Source organism: Manis pentadactyla, chromosome X, assembly GCF_030020395.1.
Source record: "Manis pentadactyla isolate mManPen7 chromosome X, mManPen7.hap1, whole genome shotgun sequence".
NCBI classification, from domain to species: domain Eukaryota; kingdom Metazoa; phylum Chordata; class Mammalia; order Pholidota; family Manidae; genus Manis; species Manis pentadactyla.
Window position 1 is genome coordinate 122,547,178 of NC_080038.1, and position 19,850 is coordinate 122,567,027.

The 19,850-nt window shown below is 40.9% G+C and overlaps 1 protein-coding gene across 11 annotated transcripts in view; it reads left to right on the plus strand.

The window, feature by feature from the left end:
- The first annotated feature begins 12,158 nt into the window (after positions 1-12,158).
- The window catches only part of THOC2 (THO complex subunit 2), a 123,627-nt gene continuing 115,935 nt past the window's right edge, over positions 12,159-19,850 (plus strand). For 3 of the 11 annotated variants that reach the window (XM_057495930.1, XM_057495931.1, XM_036880832.2), the window contains exon 1: positions 12,163-13,248. In XM_057495930.1, the coding sequence (XP_057351913.1) occupies positions 13,178-13,248 (71 nt within the window). In that variant the 5' untranslated portion in view covers positions 12,163-13,177. Of the gene's footprint in view, positions 13,249-19,850 lie in introns of all 11 variants that reach the window. The other 8 variants (XM_036880823.2, XM_036880828.2, XM_036880829.2 and 5 more) reach the window with 6 other exon arrangements.

Genomic DNA, 19,850 nt, shown 5'->3' on the forward strand with positions numbered 1-19,850 from the left:
GTTAGCTGAACAACAGTGTCTGCTGTATCTTGCTTGAACTTCTCACAGTTTGTCATTATATATTTATTGTATGATTTTTCTCCCCTCATTGGCCCTTTATTTCATGAGAGCAAGATCATGTCTGTTTTGTTCACCATTGCATTTTCAGCATGTAACACTGTACTTAACACATAGTAGCAGTTCATAACTTTTTAGTGCATAAAAGGAATGAGTGAACAAGTATATAGACACATAGACCCACATATATGAAAAAGCACACTACAGCATTTTCTGGGTCACAGCTAAGAACTGGAAATAATCTAATTGTTCATGTATAGGAAACTGGTTATACAAATAATTTATTTTTAAAAAGTAACCCCTCGGTACATTTCCACAATGGAATATTCAGCCTTTATAAATAATGAGACTGACCTTAAATGTAGTGACCTGAAAGAACATTCATGATTTATCATAAAGGGAAAATACAAGTTGCAGAACAGCATGTATTGTATGACCCTATTAGCGTGATAGAGAATAAATTGAAACTTACTGAGCTGGGGAAGGAAGAACACAAAGAACCAGAATGAACAGAGTCAAATTCTTGGCTTTGAATTATTCCAGGAACACACACCAAACACAATACATTCCTTTCTCATGGTCTTTGCACTGACTGTTCTTTCTGCCTGAAATACTCTTTCCTCACATATTAATGTACTGATATGAATTAACATTAATATATTAATATTAACATATTCATAGCTTGCTCTCTCCTTTCCTTAAGTCTCTGTCTAATGCCATCTTCTCCGGAGGCCTGACTTGACTGCTCTATCTGAAAGAGCATGCCCAGTCACTCTCCATTCCCTTGTTCCACTTTATTTTATATGCCATTATATATCTATTTGTTTAATTGTTTATTATATCACTTCTCCACTGGAATGTAAGCCCCAGGAGGCCAGGTATCTAGGTGATTCTGATGCGGTTGGTTGCTCAAGGACCTCCGTTTAGGAACCACTTCTGACTCTTAGGACAGCAGTTCTCAAAGTGTGCTCTCCAGACCAGCCACAGCAGCATCACCTGGGAACTTGATAGAAATGCAAATTCTCAAGCCTCACACCAGACCTACTGCATCCAAAACCGCAGGGAGTGGGGCCCGGCAGTCTGTTTTTAACAAACCCTCCAGGTGATTCTGATGCATACTGAAGTTTGAGAACCACTGACTTTGTTTTTTTTTTTCTAGTCAGCATTTCCCCAGTTCTCTTCCCAGGTATCTTTTCCCGGTAGAAAGAGGTTAACTCTCTTCCCTAGTCTTTCCTCTGTGCTGCTCCTAAAAATATTCTAAATAAGATAGGAATGTTGAAATTCTGTGTTTAAGTTACCTTAAAATTTTCTTGAAGCTTACTAACTAGAAAGGAGACTGGCAGTACCTAACCAGCTCTGCCATTGTAATGTGAAAGTAGCCATAAGCAACAGAAAGGAGTGAGCATGGCTATATTCCAATAAAATTTCATATTTGCATGATGAAATGCGAATTGTTGGCAATCTGGTGGCATGGGCATATAATATAATGTTATTTTGCCTATCTATGATTACATTAATTTTGCCTCTTCTGTGACATGCTTGCCCATTTCCTTTGCCCCTTCTGCTGTCTGCTAAAGGGAAATCATCCCAGTGGGCAGTACCCTTGGTCTTTCACTTTGTATGGTGGGAAATGAAGCCTCCTGTATGGACATACAGTGAATCCTGGAAAGTGGCAAGTACCTTGGCTCATTGGAGGCACAGAAGGAACAATACTGGAATACCAGTGGCAAGGAAGTCTGGGAAAGAGATACGTAGATGGACCTGGGAGTGGGCTATAAGCATGCAAATCTTTGTGTTTCACATTAATTTTTGCCAACGAGCACCCAGTGCAGAGGAGATTAAAAAACAACCCAGTAGATAAGTCAAATTTCTTCTTGGCTACCCCAGTGCTTGTGCAATGGGCTCATGAGTAGATGGTTATGCAGGCAAGGAGGGAGGCTTTGCGTGGGCCCAGCAGCATGTGCTTCCTCTCCAAGGTTGACTTAGCTACTGCCACCCTGAGTGCTGAAGAAGCCAACAGCAGAGACCAATGGTGGGTCCTTCCCATTGTACCAATGATGCTCCAGCCACCTTATGGCAAGTTAATGATTTTAGGCCCCTTCCACTTTGGAGGGGTCAATGAGTTGTCTTTAAATGGAATTGATACATACTTTGGATTTGGGTGCGCTTTGCCTGCCTTTACTCAGTTTTGCTGCCTCCTCATCTGCTTCACAGGTTTCACTCTCCATAAACCCTCTGTATTCCTCATTTGGTTTCAGCTTCAGCTTCCTAAAGAATGCAATCTGTGACAACCTCTTTTCTAGTGGGAAATGGGACACTTGTAATGCGCAGCATGCACTGAATGGTGATTACTCCAATTATCGCCCGTGGTGGCTTGAAATGGAATACAAGTGGAGGGCAAAGCTTTGGGAAATCAAGTGGCTAGAGCACTTAGTCCCTATGGTGACAGTGATGATTGCAAAGGATGTGGCTAGGGCTACTTGCTTCTGATGATCATAGAGAGCTTACACAGAAAAGACGACAAATGGAAAGCCTTGAATGAACAACACTGGTCATAGCAGAAAATCAAAGAGCCTCAATGCCACCATTAAAGTAATCTTTATTCTCCTGGAGCTGTGGGACAGATATGCCTCAAGATCAGGCTCAGAGACTGATTGTAAATATTGCAGAGGTGTAGCATCAAGTAAAGGTACAGCCTTGCTAAGCCTTGTAGGCTAAGGTAAGGGCACTCCTGGAGAAAAATTAGGACCCTAACACATTACATGGAAATATTTGGGCATGAACAGATGAAGCTGAGAAAAATTTAGCCTCCTCGCCCCCCTGAACCTTCCCTGCTTGTAGAAGCAATTCCTCAACCCTCATCTAAGAGTACCACCTTCCTCTGCAAGAAAACCTTTTAGTGACTTTCAGTGGGGTGTTTGCCTCCCAAGAAATGCTGATTCTCCTTAGGACCAACACCCATGCTACTTTATTGCTTCCACTCCCATAAGAATCATTAGATTTCAGGAGAGACTGTATGCCCAAATGCCCAAGGAGACAGAATGTTGAAATGGATCTATTATGTGCAGCCTGCTCTGTGCCTACCTTCAACTATATTCTGCAACTATATTCAACTATATGCTGCAGTAGAATTTCCTGGGTTGTAAGATTTTCAGTGTTAAAACGGTGACAATCACGGGGAAATTGGTATCAGTTGGTCGCCCTCCTGGGAGACACTCTTCAGTAAGGCATTAAGAAGTACATTGGTGAGAGGAGCACTGGCTCTATTGAAAAACTGTGGACTGTCCTCTGTAGGCCAGTAATGATGGTGGGAGATGCTTCAGTGGAACGGGACTCCCGGATTTCAGTAGGAATAACAGGGTCCTAAAAGGTAGAGTCCAAAGGTGGGTGCAATTAACATAATAAAGCACAAGGATAGAGTGGTAATCAGAGTATTCTAACCTCCATCTGTTGCAATGGGGGAGCGTTTAGGGAATTCCCTAGGAATGAAATAAGGTTACATATAGAAGTAGAAAAATATCTAGGTCTGGTGGGCAGAATCTTTTCACACTCCTGAACTCTTATTCTGTTCCCACATCTACTAAGCCAGTTTTCAGATCCAGATCCCCTTGATTAGGGGGAGGCCAGATCTCTTTGAGAAAGGACCTTGCTGCAAATGCTATCACAGATGTATACTGCAAATTTTCTTCGAAGTCTTCCCCAGACTGGGACCTGTGGTCATTAAGTAGGAGATCATGACTAAGGTAAAGGAAATTCCAGAACCTTCTGAGGGATATCAGATTCTGGCTCTGAATTGATGCTAATTCTTTAAGACCCAATATGCCACTGTGGTCCATCTCCAGAGTGGGGACTTATGGAGGCTGGTGGTAAATTAAGTATTGATCTGAGTTAATTTCGGTGGGAACTTGATTGCATTTTGGCAGAATCACCTCACATTATTTTTTTCATCCACTGACCCATGGAGCAACGGCTTTTATTATAGGAAGGGTCAAGTAGCATCCCTTGGAACTGTACCTTCCTCTCCTTTCACTTCTCCTGAAGAAAATAAACCTAAGCAACACCAAATTCCTGGGGCAATTGAAGAGATTAGAGCTATCATCAAGGACTTGAAAAATGGAAGTATGATAACTCCAACCATGTGCCCCTGAGGAACTTGCCTATTTGCCTGTAGGGAAAGCCATGTAGGTTTTGGAGAATGTTTGTGCATTACTGTTAATTTAATCAGGTAGCAATGTCAGTCACAGCTGTGGTTCCTAATGTGTTACCTTTACTGGAGCAAATCAACACAGCCTCTGGCAGCTATTGTCCTAACAAGTATTATCAACAGAGATAATCAGAAATAGTTTGCCCTAACTCTTACCTCAGGGCTATCTCAAACTATGATGTTTTCTGTCCTAACCTAGTCCAGAAGGAAGTGTCTTTTTTATCCCACAGACATAATGCTGGTCCATTACGTTGATGACACTGTGCTAATGAGCCTGAGGGAGAGTAAGAATAAAGTATACTAGATGCCTTATGACCAGAGGATAGGGGATAAACCCAGAGAAGGTTCAGGGGCCTCCCATATGGATGACATTTCTAGGGGTCCAGTGATCTGGGGAATGTCAGCATATCTCAAAGTAAGAGATAAGTTGTATTTCTTTGCACAACCCACCACAAAGAAACCAAGACTTGGTGGACCTCTTTGAATTTGGGAGGCAATATATACCATATCTGGGTATGCTGCTCTGACCTACTTACTGGATAACCTGTAAGGTTGACAGTTTTCAGTGGGACCTGAAGCAAGAAAAGACTGTAGCAAATCTGAGCTGTGGTACATGATGCCCCGTTACTTGGGCCTTAGGACTCTGTAGACCCAATGGCTTTGGAAGTGGCAGTGGCAGGGATGTTCTGTATAGCCTCAGTAGAAGCCTCACGGTGCAGACCCTTATGGGGTTGAAGCAAGGCCGTGCTTTTCTTAGTTGATAAATTTGAAAGGCAATGCCTGGATTGCTACTAGGCCCTGGTAGTGACTGAATTACTGATTATGGAACACCAGGAGACTATGTAACTTGAACTGCCCATCATAAAATGGGTGTTATCTAATCCACTCAATCATCAAATGGACACATACAGCAGAATTCCATTGTTACATAGAAATTATGTATAAAATCAGCAAACTGGGAAGGTAGAAAGTTAGAATGAGGAAGTGGCTCAGACAGCTTGCTCCTACTGCATCTAAATAGATTCTCCCTGGACCCAACTCCAATGTGTGTGAGGGGTTCCCCCCTACAACACCAGGCAATTCTAAGACACCAGCAGACGTCTGAAAATCCAACTCAATTCTAACACTATCTACCCGGAGATAGCATTGAAATCCACATGTTAAGGGCACAGTCCTACAAGATTGAACCCCCATCTCCCTCTTGACGCTAATCGCAAGCCTAGGCTGTCACCTGTGCTTCTGACTGACTGGCTACAGACTGGAAGTTCCAATGATCTCCTCCTTGCATTCGATTAATTTGCTTGTGTGGCTTGTAGATCTCAGGGAAATACAGTTTATCAGTTTATTAAAGACTTTGATAAAGGATATGAATCAACAGCCAGGTGAAAATATACATAGGGTAAGGTCCTGAACAAAGGAGCTTCTGCCCTCCAGCTTGGGGCCTGGCTTGGTGGCACATGGAAGCCTTCTAGCCCCCCAAGTGTGGAAGCTCTCCAAAAAAGGACCAAAATGCTGTTCTCTTGGCTTCTTATGGAAGCTTCATTACCTTGTCATGACTGTCTAAGTCACTGGCCATTGGCTGGTTCAACCTCCAGCTCCTCTCCCTTCTCTGGAGGTGTGTGCTGGGGAGTGGGAGTGAAAGTTCCAACCCTCTGATCACATTGTTGATCCTCTTGGCAACTAGCCCTAACCCTTGGGTGGGGTCCAAAAGTCACCTTCATGTATAACAAGACACCAATTTCACCTTTATGGCTGTAAAGCATTTTCAGGAACTGTGGATGAAGACCAAATATATCTAAGAAATATATTTTGGTCATCTGAATGACCATATATATATATTTCTTATAACTCATTATTTTGCACCATCACTGCCTTTCCATCAACCCACATAAGAGGCCTCAAGATTTCTCCATGATCATTTAATAGAGCAAGAAAATGTAGGCTACGGGTTTACAGATGGAGCTGCATGATAGGCTGGTACCTGGTAGAAGTGGGTCATGGTTTTCTAACAGCCCAACCCAGGGATGGCCACTAAGACAGAGATGAAGGGAAATCCTCCCAAGTAGTACTTCTGATCGTCTACTTTGGTAGGAGAAATGGCCTAATATACTGATGTAGACTAATTCAAGGGCAGAGGCTAACGACTTGGCTGGATGCTGAAGAGTGTGGGAAGAATAAGATAGGAATTTGGTACTAAGGAGGCCTAGGAAGAGGTGTATGCATAGGCCTCTGAGAATGGGCCAGTGTGAAGACATCTGTGTTCCACATAATGGCCCTCAGGGGCAACCATTGTGGAGGACGCTCTCGGTAATCAGGTGGATAAGATGACTGTAGCACCTAGGATGGGGCATATACATGGGTCTTCTCTTACTGAAGCTGATCTGTCTGCCACCACTTTGAACTGGCAATCTGCTTATCAGCAAAGACTAACTGTTGAGGTACCAACATGGCACCACTCCCCAGAGGGGCCAAATAGTCATCTGGTGACAGATTGGTTACATCGAATCCCTTCCATCACAGAGGAGGCACCAACCGTCTTCACAGGAATAGATACAATTTCTGAATACAGATTTGCTTTTCATGCTTGCAGTGTTTCTGCCAGCACCACCATGTGGACTCACAGAATGCTTGATTCATCACCATGGTATCCCACCTAACATTGCTTCCAAGAAAGGAACTCGGTTTAGCATGGAGGAAGTGTGGTGATGGGCTTATCCCCATGAAATTCACTGGTCTCATCATGTATCCCATCACCCAGAAATAACTGGATTGATGGAATGGTGAAATTTCCTGTTGAAGGCTTGGTTATGGCACCCACAGGCTGCAAGTTTGGGGTACTATCCTACAGAACCTAGTATATGCTTTAACCAGTGGCCAATATATCCTATCATCTCCCTTGTAGCCAGAATGTATGGGTCTGGGATTCAAAAGGTGAAGGTGGGAATGACCCCTCTCGCTGAAGAAATATTTTCTTCCCATCCCTACATCTTGGACCTAGTGGGTTAAGAGGTTTTAATGCCCAAGGAAGAAATGCTTCCACCAGGGAACATAACAGGATTCTGATGTTTTGGAAGCTGACACTGCCCTCTGGCTATTTTGTGCTCCTCATGCTGTTTAACTAACAGTCAGACAAGGTATCATTGCACAGACCAGGGTCATGTATCCTGATTACCAAAGGCAAAATAAGTTGCTACTACATAATGGAGGCAAGGAGGATTATTTCTAGAATACAGGGTATTCGCTAGGGTTCCTTTTTATTACTTACTCTCTTGCTCAATAGTACTGGTTAATAAAATCTGGTAATCCAGTCAAGGTAAGGTTATAAGGATTCAATCCTGTGGGGATGAAGATTTAGGTCACTCCACCAGGTATGTATCCTGTTCTGCTGAGATGCTGACAGAGGGTAAGGGGAACAGGGAGGCAGAAAGAGGACTCTGATTATCAATCTAGGGCTTGCTTCCAGCTACAGAAGCAAAGACTATAGCAATTATATCTTATGTTTATAACCCCCTTTTCCTTTCTACTTTATGAAAAGCACTGGTAGTGGCTAATATTTTAAATTTAATGCAGGAGTATGAATGAATCAACATCATGGTGAAATGATGACAGTAGCTGATGGGACTTTGTATGTTCCATTTGAGGGCATGGGTTTTTCATCTGGACAAGGGGCAAGAGTGCTGTGGAGAGGCAAAAGGAATGGTCTGTGCTGAAAATTCTGTTTCCCCTTTCAAGATCTGCTTTCCACCCTTCTCCCTGCTCTGTCTCCTGACCCATATGAACAGCATTTGCCAAGCTTCCTTGCATTATGGCTTCCAGTAGCCATCAGCCAATGGGTGGTATCAACATGAGATCAGACGGTGGGAGGACAGAAAGGTCAGGGTATTTATCTCCCATACTCCTTCTCTGGTGGGATATGAGCTGGCAGTGATTCCTCTCCAGAGGGCCACAGTCCCTGCTGAATGTTACTTTCCTTATTTTTCTTTATTTCCTTAGCTTTTGGTAACCACTTTCTTGTCTTGCCGCTTCAGGCTTAGGGGTGCTAATGCCTTCCAGTGTTGCTAGCCCTGAGGTGCTGTGTGCATTGCTAGTTTCTCTTAATCCAGCCCACACCCTTATGCATGATTCCTTCATTAAACTCTCTTTAATTATCCCCGTTGACTGTATCATGTTTCCTGTCATGAACCCAGTTGATACAATTCCTAATATTTGTTTATATGCACCTTCTTTCTTCTTTTTATAATCTGTCTTGACAGAGGTTTGTCACTTTTATTAGACTTTTCCACGAATGAATTTGTGGTTTTAGTGATACTTTCTATTGTATATTTTCTTTTTTTAATTAATATTTGCTATTTTAAAATGTCCTTATTTTTGCTTTCTTTCATTCACTGTGTTGTTTTTATAACTTTTTAAATTGGGTGCTTAGCTTTTTAATTTCCAGTTTTGTTTCTTTCTTTTTTTTAAATTTTATTTTGGTATCATTAATCTACAATTACATGAAGGACATTATGTTCACTAGGCTCCCCCCCTCACCAAGTCCCCCCCACATACCTGTTCACAGTCACTGTCCATCAACATAGTAAGATGCTGTAAAATCACTACTTGTCTTCTCTGTATTGCACAGCCCTCCCTGTGATACCCCCCCCCACGATACATGTTAATAGTAATGCCCCCTTTCTTTTTTAATAATACAACATTTAAGGACATAAATTTATTTCTAAATACCAGTTTGGCTGCAACCCATCACTTTTTTTCATTAGTTTTGATATGTAATATTTTCATTATTCTGTTCTAAGTATTTTCTAATTTTTGGTATGACTTTTTGTTTGACTTGTGATTTATTTCAAAGTATGTTTTTAAATTTCGAAACACAGTGCTTTCTTTTTTTGTTACTGATTTCCAATGTAATTGCATTGTGGCCAGAAAATGTGAACTGTTTGAGACTGAGTCTTTGAAATTTGTTGACTTTTTTTAAACCTAGTATATGATTAAATTTCATAAATGCTCCATGTGCTGGACCACCACTAGATGACACATTGCTTTTGTATGAATTAGGGAAATGTGCTCTTTTTTCCAGGTACCAAACCTGAGCACATAGTTTGGCAAGAGGAGCATGGGATGGATTTTAACTCCCACTCTCCCCTTGTCCAGGTGCTCTTGATCAGTGAATAATCTGTACATGGTCGCTCATTCATGTGTTCTTGTAAAGAATGTTTATTTTCCGCTTGCTAGGTACAGTGTTCTGTGTATATCTACTAGATCAAACTTGTTCATTTGATGTTCAAATTTTCTGTATCCTTACTGATTTTTTTGTCTGCTTCATCTATCAATTTCTAAGAGAGACAAATTAAAGATTTTCAGTGTGGTGGTAGATTTCTATTTCTCCTTGTAACTTTTGCTTCACTTATTTCAAAGCAGTTGAGTACATTCAAGATTAAGATTATTATACTTTCTTGGTGAATTGAAATTTTTATCACTATATAGTAACACTCTTAAATCTAGTAGTTATTTTTCTCTTAAAGTCTATTTTTTCTAATATTAATCTAGCTATAACAACTTAATTTTTGTTGTCTTAGTATTTGGTGTATTTTTCCCATTGTTTTTATTTTTAAACTTTTTGTGTCCCTGTGTTTTAGGGATGGCTCTTAAAAATACCCAGACTTCTTTAAATCCAGACTGACAATCTTTACTTTTAACTGGAGTATTTAGTTCATTTACATTTTATGCAATTATTGACATATTTAAGTTTAAAGCTAACATCTTTCTCTATATTCTCTGTCCCACTTTTACAAAAAGCTTTTCCTCCTTTTTAGCCTTTTTTTGGATTGATAGATTTTCTTTCTCTTTCTTTCATTTGATCCCCCTTTTGGCAGTTTGGAAGATATTTAATATCCTTTTATGTAAGTGGTTATCCTAGAAATTTTAATATGAATATTTAACATAACTAAATCTTTAGATAATGAAAATCCATGATCACTACTCAGTTCCAGGAGATAGTCCCACAAAGGGTACAGCTTTTGCATTCATTCTTCAGTTATTTTACTTATTTTGTCTTGTTTTGCTCTTATGTGGCTCCTGCTTGGTCTCATTAACCTTTTTCACTGAGATGGTAACATGACTCCCTGACTTCAGTTAACCTAAAATCACCCTGCCACATCATGCATCAACACTGTCAACACAGGCTACCCCATTCCTAGCCTTCACCACAGACTTCAGTCCCTACATAGTCCATTGGTACCCATGAATTGGTGAGATCACCAGGGAACAGCACTCCCAGCTGCTGAGACAAAACCAGATGCTGACAGCAAAGAACAGGCAAGCCAACAACAAAGATGCAAAAGGTACACCTTTGCAGTCCTACAGAGCAAAAATCCAATTAGCCCTGAGGAATTCCTGAAGGAGTCATCATACCATGTAAAAATAGTTCTGTAGCTTCTGGGAGAAGGGAAAACCAAGTCCTCAAAGGGCATCACTGCAGTCAGGTTATACCACACTTGTGGTATACTGTGTGATATGAACACTGCACAAAGTTCAGTGTTTGCAAGAAGTCACTGAAAAAATGGCAAGGTAAGAAGCTACAATACAGCAGAATATTGTAGCTCAGTGGTTCTCAACAGGGGGCTATTTTTCACTCCCGGATATATGCAGCAATGTCTGGAGATATTGTAACAACTAGTGCAGGGGTTGAGACTGTCATCTAGTGGGATATTGCAGAACATCCTGCAAGAAACACTATCTCTTTTTGCCTCCACAAAGATTTATCTGGCCCCAAATGTGGATAGTGGCCAGTGCTGCAGATTATACAGTGAAGTATACATAAGCAGCAGGATAGAGCTTCTTGTATCACAGAAGCCTTCCTGTAATAATCATTTCAAATATTTTGGAGGGGAGGATGATGGTACAATGAGGATTCACTATACCATTCTGTTCACTTCTGAAATATTCCATAATAATGAAAAATGAAAAGATCAGAGGGTACTTACATCTCTGAGATTCCTTGAAGTGGCAAAGAGTTTTTCTGAGATGTCATTGCAACTGAACGGTATATATTTTTTAACAGTGGCTTTAGAATTTCAACATCAGACAGGACTTTAGGAGACTAGATATAGCTGAGGAAAAACAACCATAGAAAAATATAGCATTTTCCCAGAACTTATTCTGAATACAGCCTCTTCCCTGAACAGTTTTTCAAAGCAAATGAACCTGGTCCATTTGGCAAAACTTGCCAAATTTAGAAGATGCTAGTTCTAAAGTTCATAAGTTAACATTTATGTGGTAAGATTTCATTTGGTTTGTTTGTATTTTCCAAATTTTCTGCTAATTAAAAACCTTTCTATTTTGTATTTTTAAAACCTTTTTAGTTTTATTTATTTTTTAAATTAAGGTATCATTGATATATACAATCTTATGAAGGTTTCACACGAACACCATTGTGTTTTCAACATTCACCCATATTATCAAGTCCCCCCCACCCCCCCACTGCCGCCGACACCCCATTGCAGTCACTGTCCATTAGCCTAGTAAGATGCTACAGAGTCATTACTTGTCTTCTCTGTGCTGTACTGGCCTTTCCCGTGACCTACCTATATTATGTGTGCTAATTATAGTGACCCTTAATCCCCTTATCCCTCCCTCAGCACCCACCCTCCCCAACCCGTTCCCTTTAACAGCTAGTCCCTTCTTGGTAAAACCTTTTTATTTTTAAAAGTTGCACAGAGAATCACTCTACATCCTTCACTCAAGTTCCTAAAATGTTAACATTTTACACTTGCTTAATGGCAAGTATTAAAATTAAGAACTGAACACTGATGCAATATTATTGTTTAGTCTACAGATGTTCAAATTTGGTTAAGTGTCCCAACAATGCCCCTTTTAGCAAAAGAAAACATGTTTTTTCCCGGCTGGGGATCAGTTGTTGTTTCGATTCATCTGGAAGAGTACCTCAATCTGTCTTTGTCTTTAGTGACTGACGATTTTGAGGAGTGCAAGTCAGTAATTTTGTAGACTGTCCCTCAGTATGGGTTTGTCTGATGTTCCTTCAAGATGAAATTCCTGTTGTGCGTATATTGGGCATGATGATACTACCGAATTGGTAGTGTTTTTAGTACTTTTTCAGGAGGCGCACGCTGCCCGTCTAATTTCCAGGAGGCGCTTATTTTCACCATAGGATAGTGTGCGCCATGTTTTCCCACCGCAAAGTTAATATTTCGCTCTTTGAAATAGTACCTGTCGGGAGATACTTGGAGACTACGTAACGTAAAGTTGTTTCCAGGGTACTTGCGCCCCCTAGTTTTGCCAAGGTTACAATGACAGCGGCAGACACAGTAGGGTGTCAGCCCTGGTGGCTGTTTCCCAGGGCCAATTTCTGTCTTCCCCCTAGACTGTATCCCTTGTATTACCATAATGCCTGGCACACAGTGAATGGCAGTTTCTTACCCGATTCATTTCTTTTATGTCAGCAGTTAGCAATGTGTATTGTAATTAACTGCCTGTATGTCTTTTCCACAGACTGTGAGCTTGTTCAGGGTAGTCATCACGGCTTATTGCTTTTCTATCCCCAGTGTCTGTCACATATTAGGTGCTTGAAAATTACATGTTTCAATTAGTGGCGTGCAGCAGACGCTAGGGAAGAAGGTAAGGGCTACAAGTCAGTCTGCGGACGGCACTTTTCCTGCTCTAAGCGGAAGTGAGGGCAAGGGTAGCGGAAGACGCGGCCGGCGCAGTCCGCATGGAAACCCACACATCTCAGCCACCACGCTGGCGGTTGGGCCTCAGAATTCCACGGGTGGGGAGGAGAGTGGGGCGGGAAACCAAAAACCGAATTCTGTGCTCCCGGCATTCCACGTGGGCGGTGCTCCCCTTTGACCCTTCGCTCCCTTGCTACATATCCGGGCTTCTGCTGCTACTAGTCCGGGGAAGATGGCGGATGCAGCTGTCGTGCTTCCTGTAGAGTGGATAAAGAACTGGGAGAAATCAGGGAGAGGCGAATTGTGAGTGTTCAGGTTGGAGGCTGGCGCGGGCCGGGGCGTCAACTACGCTCTCACCTGTGCTGGGAGGTTGGGAGAGGGGTGGCAGTGCTCCTTCCCCCATCGCGCGACGGGCGGGGATGGTTGTATTGGAGTTTCGAACTCGGGGAGGAGCGGTGCTGGTTCACCGCCGCTGACCTCCTTCCTTCCCTGGTCTCCTGAAATCCCCGCTGCCTGTCTTAGTCTGTCATCCTTTAGCCTCTCTTCAGAACTCTCGTTCTGCCCCAGCGGGTCCTCGCGCTCCCGCTCGGTGTCTTTTTTTGTCCCCCTTAGCTTGAGCTCACTTGGCTCCTTTCTCTTTAAGGGGCCGCGCTGGGGGGTTCGGACTTTTCGTCGCTCTCAGTCTCATTTCTTTACTCTGCACCCGTTTGACTGCAGTGTGGAGCCAGGCTCCCCCTCTGCCCGAAGTCCGAGGAGAGCGAACCGTTCCGGACTCCCTCCCCTGCTCTCTGCCCTGCGCCGCCGCGAAGCCCGGGCCGTCGCGAAGAGCCCTGCTTGGCTCCTCTTGTCCTGCCGGGGAGCGGTCTCTCGGACTGTCCCGGCCTCGCGCGGCGCCGCTGCAGTGGGAGAAGTGCAGCAGGGCTTGCCGCTCTCCCCGAAGACCTACTGGCATTTCTTTGCTCCGTCTTGTCACCTTAGGGCCCTTTAGGGTTGGCGTCAACTTTCGTCATTAAATGTTTCCTAAACCCCATTTTGTCCTGGGACTGTAACTAATTTTGGCAACTCTCCAAGGTTCTCGAGTACCTAGAATAACGCATTTCCTTTAAAAGTCATAAAAGTTTTTTTTTCTTTCCGGTAATACAGAAAACAGTTAATGGGCCGTACACGGTTTTCTCACCCAAAATTTCAGCTCGCTCTCTCGGGGTAAAAAAAAAATCGTTTAAGCAACAAAACAAACCCCAGATTAAAAAAAAAACCACCACCACACAAAAGCCAAAACTTATTTCTGATTTCCTTCACTGAATAGGTTGATTAACTAAAGGTCGACGCTGTGCGGGAACAAACCCATTTTGCCGTCGTGCCCTCCCCTTCCCTTCCCCCTCCGCTTACGGTTTCTGGAATGGAAGATACAGATCTTTGGAACTTCATTACTTGGAACGAAATGAGGGGACACGTTACCCGATCTTGCGCCTGTAATATTGCCACTGTATGTGGCCTCCCGCCGCGCCCCGCGCCTGCCCTCGCCCCCCCCCGCGCGCGCCTGGTGCTAGTGCTGGTGCTGGTGCAGGTGCCCGTGGCGATAGCCGCACCCGCACCGCTTTATGAAAAGTCTTAACTGTGCTAGCTCTAGAATTGGATTGCTTGGGTAAACGGCAGTCTCAGCCACTTAACCAGCCAAGTGACCTTCGGTAAGTTCCTTAACTACGTTGACCGTCTCCCCTTGAGTAAATTGGTATTAATAAGTACTCTACTCAGAAGGATTGTTGTTTAGACTAAATAATGCCTGTAAAGCACTTGGCTTATAGTGAGTGCTCAAGTGATAGCTATTAAAAGTAATACATTATTACGATCTTTAGATATTTAAACTTCTCTGGACAGCTCTTGCACTTAACAGTCTGTACCACTCAGATTAGCAATTAATTAGTCTTTGACTCTTTCGTGTGTACTTTCCTACGCTAACGAATCGAGAGACTCTTGAAGAGTGGCAACTCTCTCTTATTTTGGTTCAACCCTCCTCCCGCCTTGCCCATGCCTCCGCTACTGCGGCCCCTGCCCCCTCCCCCCTCCGCCCCCAGCCTTTCTAGCCTTTCTAGCATATGCTTAGAGTGCTTATTGGTTTATTATGACAGAAATCTATTTGATAAACATTCATTTTTAGCTGTTATAGGAACATTTGCCCAATCCTTGTATGTGCTAGTTAACAATTATCTATTAAGTCCTTTGTGCTGTTAGGGAAGGCACGGTGGGAAGTTACCATACCAAACCATCATTTTCATCTATGTTAGATTAGGATAAGCCCCCAAAACTGATAAATCAGTTTGCTGTTGCTTTGTTTACTTCTAAAGCCAACTAGTTATTTAGGGGCTGTTCATCTTTGCAGATTGCTCAGTTTGTACTTCCAGCTGGTTTTGACAGTTTTACTATTACTCCCACATTAGACGGATTGGTATTAGGGCTAGGAGGTGAAATTCTGCTTGGCTTCTGACTGGCAGTGGTTGGGGAAAAACAAAGTAATGTAGGAGGTTGAAATACCTAGTTAAAACGGAATTTTGGATTCACTTTATATTTACATGATCCCTGTCATTACTATGCTACCCATCATAGTTCCATTATCTGAAGAGCTATTTGAAAACTGTTATTAGGACTTACGTGTATGTAGTTACTTCATGGCTTGAGAAAGGTAGTTTGAATTACAGTAGATCCAAATCAGTATAGTTAGTTTTATAACTGCATTCTGTTATATGAAGAGAATTTATAATTATTGTGTGATGTAATGCAGTATTTTAAAAAGTCACATCACCGTAATTAATCTTCATTTATTTGACCTCTTTTCCCTCTTTGAAAACTTTGTCACGTACAAAACTTTGGAGTTTCTGTATTTTGTAAAGATAGGTGTTAGCATTTTCATTTTATTGGAAAAATGGTGTTGGAAATATATTGCAAAACATCTTTTCCTTTGTCTGAAAACAGCCTCTTAAATATAAATCAGCAACTGGAAATGTTAAAAACAAAGGTAATGTGCCACCAAATTATTAGTGAACCCATTTATAGATTTGGCTTTTATAATTAATATTTAAACATATTTTGGTAAATTTTTTCTTTGAAAGGAGATAAAATAGCATAGGGCTTTAACTTAACTGAAAATTATCTTTTTAAAAGATCTTTATGTATTTCATGCGCTGCTTTTGTCCATCATTTCTTACCAGTATGTCTGTATTCTGGGAGTTGTAGTTAATTTTTAGTATCAGCGTTTTTCAGAGAGGGCAAATTCTTACAAAGCAACTATTAATATAGAAAGGCTTGGCTTTGAAGAATGAGTTTTGTTAGGTAATTAAGAAGAAAAAACCTATTTTGCATATCTGAATGGTCCATCACATACCTAATTAACCTGTTAGTTAATACTAGTTTTGCTAATGGTAAATTACTGATATCAAAAGGACAGAGGAGCACTATCAAAACATAAGTGTCCTTTCCAGAAACAGCTCTAGTCTTTAAGTTTCACATCTAAATTCAAAGTCTCAAATTCTGTGACATATGCAAGATACGGATTTAATTACTTTAATTTTGGAATTAGAGTTTTAGTTTCTTGATGATTTCCTATTAGTATAGGACTTGCCATGATTAAGCTAATAAACTTGGACGTGCTAGTACATCCAGTGGATAATTCTGTTTTTAGTAGCAATTATTAACACAGTGAACTCAGCATTTCTTTGTGTCACAAGCAATCTTAATGGAGGAATTATGTTCCAAGCTCTTAATGGGAAGATGTTAGCCTCATGTCAATACTTGGTCTAATTTTGAAATACTTTAATTTGCTGAATATCATCTATTTGTTTGAAGAACTTAATTGTTTTTCTTTTTAAAAATTTATAATTTAGAAATTTTTGTTAGGTCTTACCTTATAAACTTTGGTAGTTGTAATAAGGTTTTATTATAATTGCCAAATGTTTTGGTTGCCATTCTTTGTCTTCTGCTACTAAATGATTTTACACATTTCAGAACTTAGCTAAGTACATTTGAGTGTTCATTCAGTGAAAAAATTAGGAAGTAGGAGGGGGAAGTTCATGGCAAATAATCATTCTAAGAAGTTTTAATCTTGGTAGTTGAGTCTTTTTTCTATAAGAGGTGCTCTAAGTTCAGCTGAATTTTTATTTCAAACCTTTTCTTCATATCTTTGTTTTCATTTGGCATTTAGTTTCTTATTTTGACCTTCAAAAGTTAAGTGTAAGTCTTGGTCTTTTTTCCTGTTGAGAAAAATGCATTCAGAAAATGTAGCAATATCAGATTTTTCTAGGGTACTGCTTTATGAGATTATTCTACAATGCTTAAATAGTAAGGTATAGTGAGTACTGTTAATGTACTTGTGTGCAGGAACTCTGTTGTCTTATTTAAAATTTCCTGTTCCTTTTCTTCCTCATAAGTGCATATTTTCATTCTTGTAATTACAGGTTTCAAGATGAAACTGTGTGCCCAATACTGATTTTTGTGGATTGTGTCTTCTCTTTTGACAATTATATAGAGGTAGCACTTTGCTTAACCATAGTTAGTCTGTTTTGTTGGTTTGTTTTTAGGAATTAATTGAAGTGCAGATTGACATCTGTTTTCTATATGTGAAGCCAACTTTGAGTTGTTGGCCATCATCAGGTAATTCAGGCTTGTGCTGTGTTTCCTTTTTTACTGGAAAATGGGATCAAGTAAGGTGGAAAACTAAATACCTATGTTAAGAAGTATTCACGAAATGCTTAAGTCCTTTGGAAGAACTTAAAACATTTTATTCAGTTCAAGTTTCACAGATCTTAAGCAGAAAGTATATTCTGTCTTTGTCTCAGGGACTTGAGACGGCATCTGCACAATAGCACCACACTGTTTTAAAGGTGGAAAAAATGGTAAATTCAACTTGGAGGTTATTAGGGGACTAAAATAATGTGACTTTGGATTGAGTCAGAATATTTGATATTTTAAGCCACATTAAAATGGGCAACTGTTCGAGATAGTTTTGTTTGTTTTCTCTCCTTACAATTTAGGATAGAATACTAAAAACTCTTTAACAGGTGTAGTGAGACATGCAGCATTCAAAAACAATTGTTTCTTTAAGGATGCTTTATGATCCTTTGTTGATGGCTTATTTGGGGGAAAAGAGCATGGACAAATCTGACTAGGGTAAAATCTTTAGCAAGTGTTTGAGTTTCCTACTACAACTAAGGAAGAACTGTTTTATACTGGGGAAATAAAAGTGTCTGCTCTGGAAGCAAATTGCCTTATCATAATAGCCCATCAGTAAGTCCTCACACAATTTGAGCATATCTGTGAGATGCTAATTAATAGTTCATGGTGATATTATCATCTACATCCTAATGAATATGTTTGTGGCCTTGAGACTGACAAGATAGAATTATATTTCAATTAACTTAAAAAAAATTTTTATTTTGGTATCATTAATCTACAATTACATGAAGAACATTATGTTTACTAGGCTCCCCCCTTTACCAAGTCCCCCCCACATACCCCTTCACAGTCACTGTCCATCAGCATAGTAAGATGCTGTAGAATCACTACTTGTCTTTGTGTTGCACAGCCTGCCCCGTACCCCCCCCCCACATTATACATGCTAATCGTAATGCCCCGTTTCTCCCCTCTCCCCTTATCCCTCCCTTCCAACCCATCCTTCCCAGTCCCTTTCCCTTTGGTAACTGTTAGTCCATTCTTGGGTTCTGTGATTCTGCTGCTGTTTTGTTCCTTCAGTTTTCCTTTGTTCTTATACTCCACATATGAGTGAAATCATTTGGTACTTGTCTTTCTCTGCCAGGCTTATTTCACTGAGCATAATACCCTTTAGCTCCATCCATGTTGTTGCAAATGGTAGGATTTATTTTCTTCTTATGGCTGAATAATATTCCATTGTGTATATGTACCACATCTTCTTTATCCATTCATCTACTGATGGACACTTAGGTTGCTTCCATTTCTTGGCTATTGTAAATAGTGCTGCGATAAACATAGGGGTGCATGTGTGTTTTTCAAACTGGGCTGCTGCATTCTTAGGGTAAATTCCTAGGAGTGGAATTCCTGGGTCAAATGGTATTTCTATTTTGAGCTTTTTGAAGAACCTCCATATTGCTTTCCACAATGGTTGAACTAATTTACATTCCCACCAGCAGTGTAGGAGGGTTCCCCTTTCTTCACAACCTCGCCAACATTTGTTGTTGTTTGTCTTTTGGGTGGTGGCGATCCTTACTGGTGTGAGGTGATATCTCTTTTTGGTTTACATTTGCATTTCTCTGATGACTAGCGATGTGGAGCATCTTTTCATGTGTCTGTTGGCCATCTGAATTTCTTCTTTGGAGAACTGTCTGTTGAGCTCCTCTGCCCATTTTTTAATTGGATTATTTGCTTTTTGTTTGTTGAGGTGCATGAGCTCTTTATATATTTTGGATGTCAACTGTTTATTGGATCTTTCATTTATGAATATATCCTCCCATACTGTAGGATGCCTTTTTGTTCTATTGATGGTGTCCTTTGCTGTACAGAAGCTTTTCAGCTTAATATAGTCCCACTTGTTCATTTTTGCTTTTGTTTCCCTTGCCCGGGGAGATATGTTCATGAAGAAGTTGCTCATGTTTATGTCCAAGAGATTTTTGCCTATGTTTTTTTCTAAGAGTTTTATGGTTTTATGACTTACATTCAGGTCTTTGACCCATTTCAAATGTACTTTTGTGTATGGGGTTAGACAATGGTCCAGTTTCATTCTCTTACATGTAGCTGTCCAGTTTTGCTAGTACTACCTGTTGAAGAGGCTGTCATTTCCCCATTGTATGTCCATGACTAATAGGAGCATTCTTATTCAAGTATCTTGGTGTACACATCATGTGTTTTGTCTGGTATATATTGAGGTGTACAATTACTGG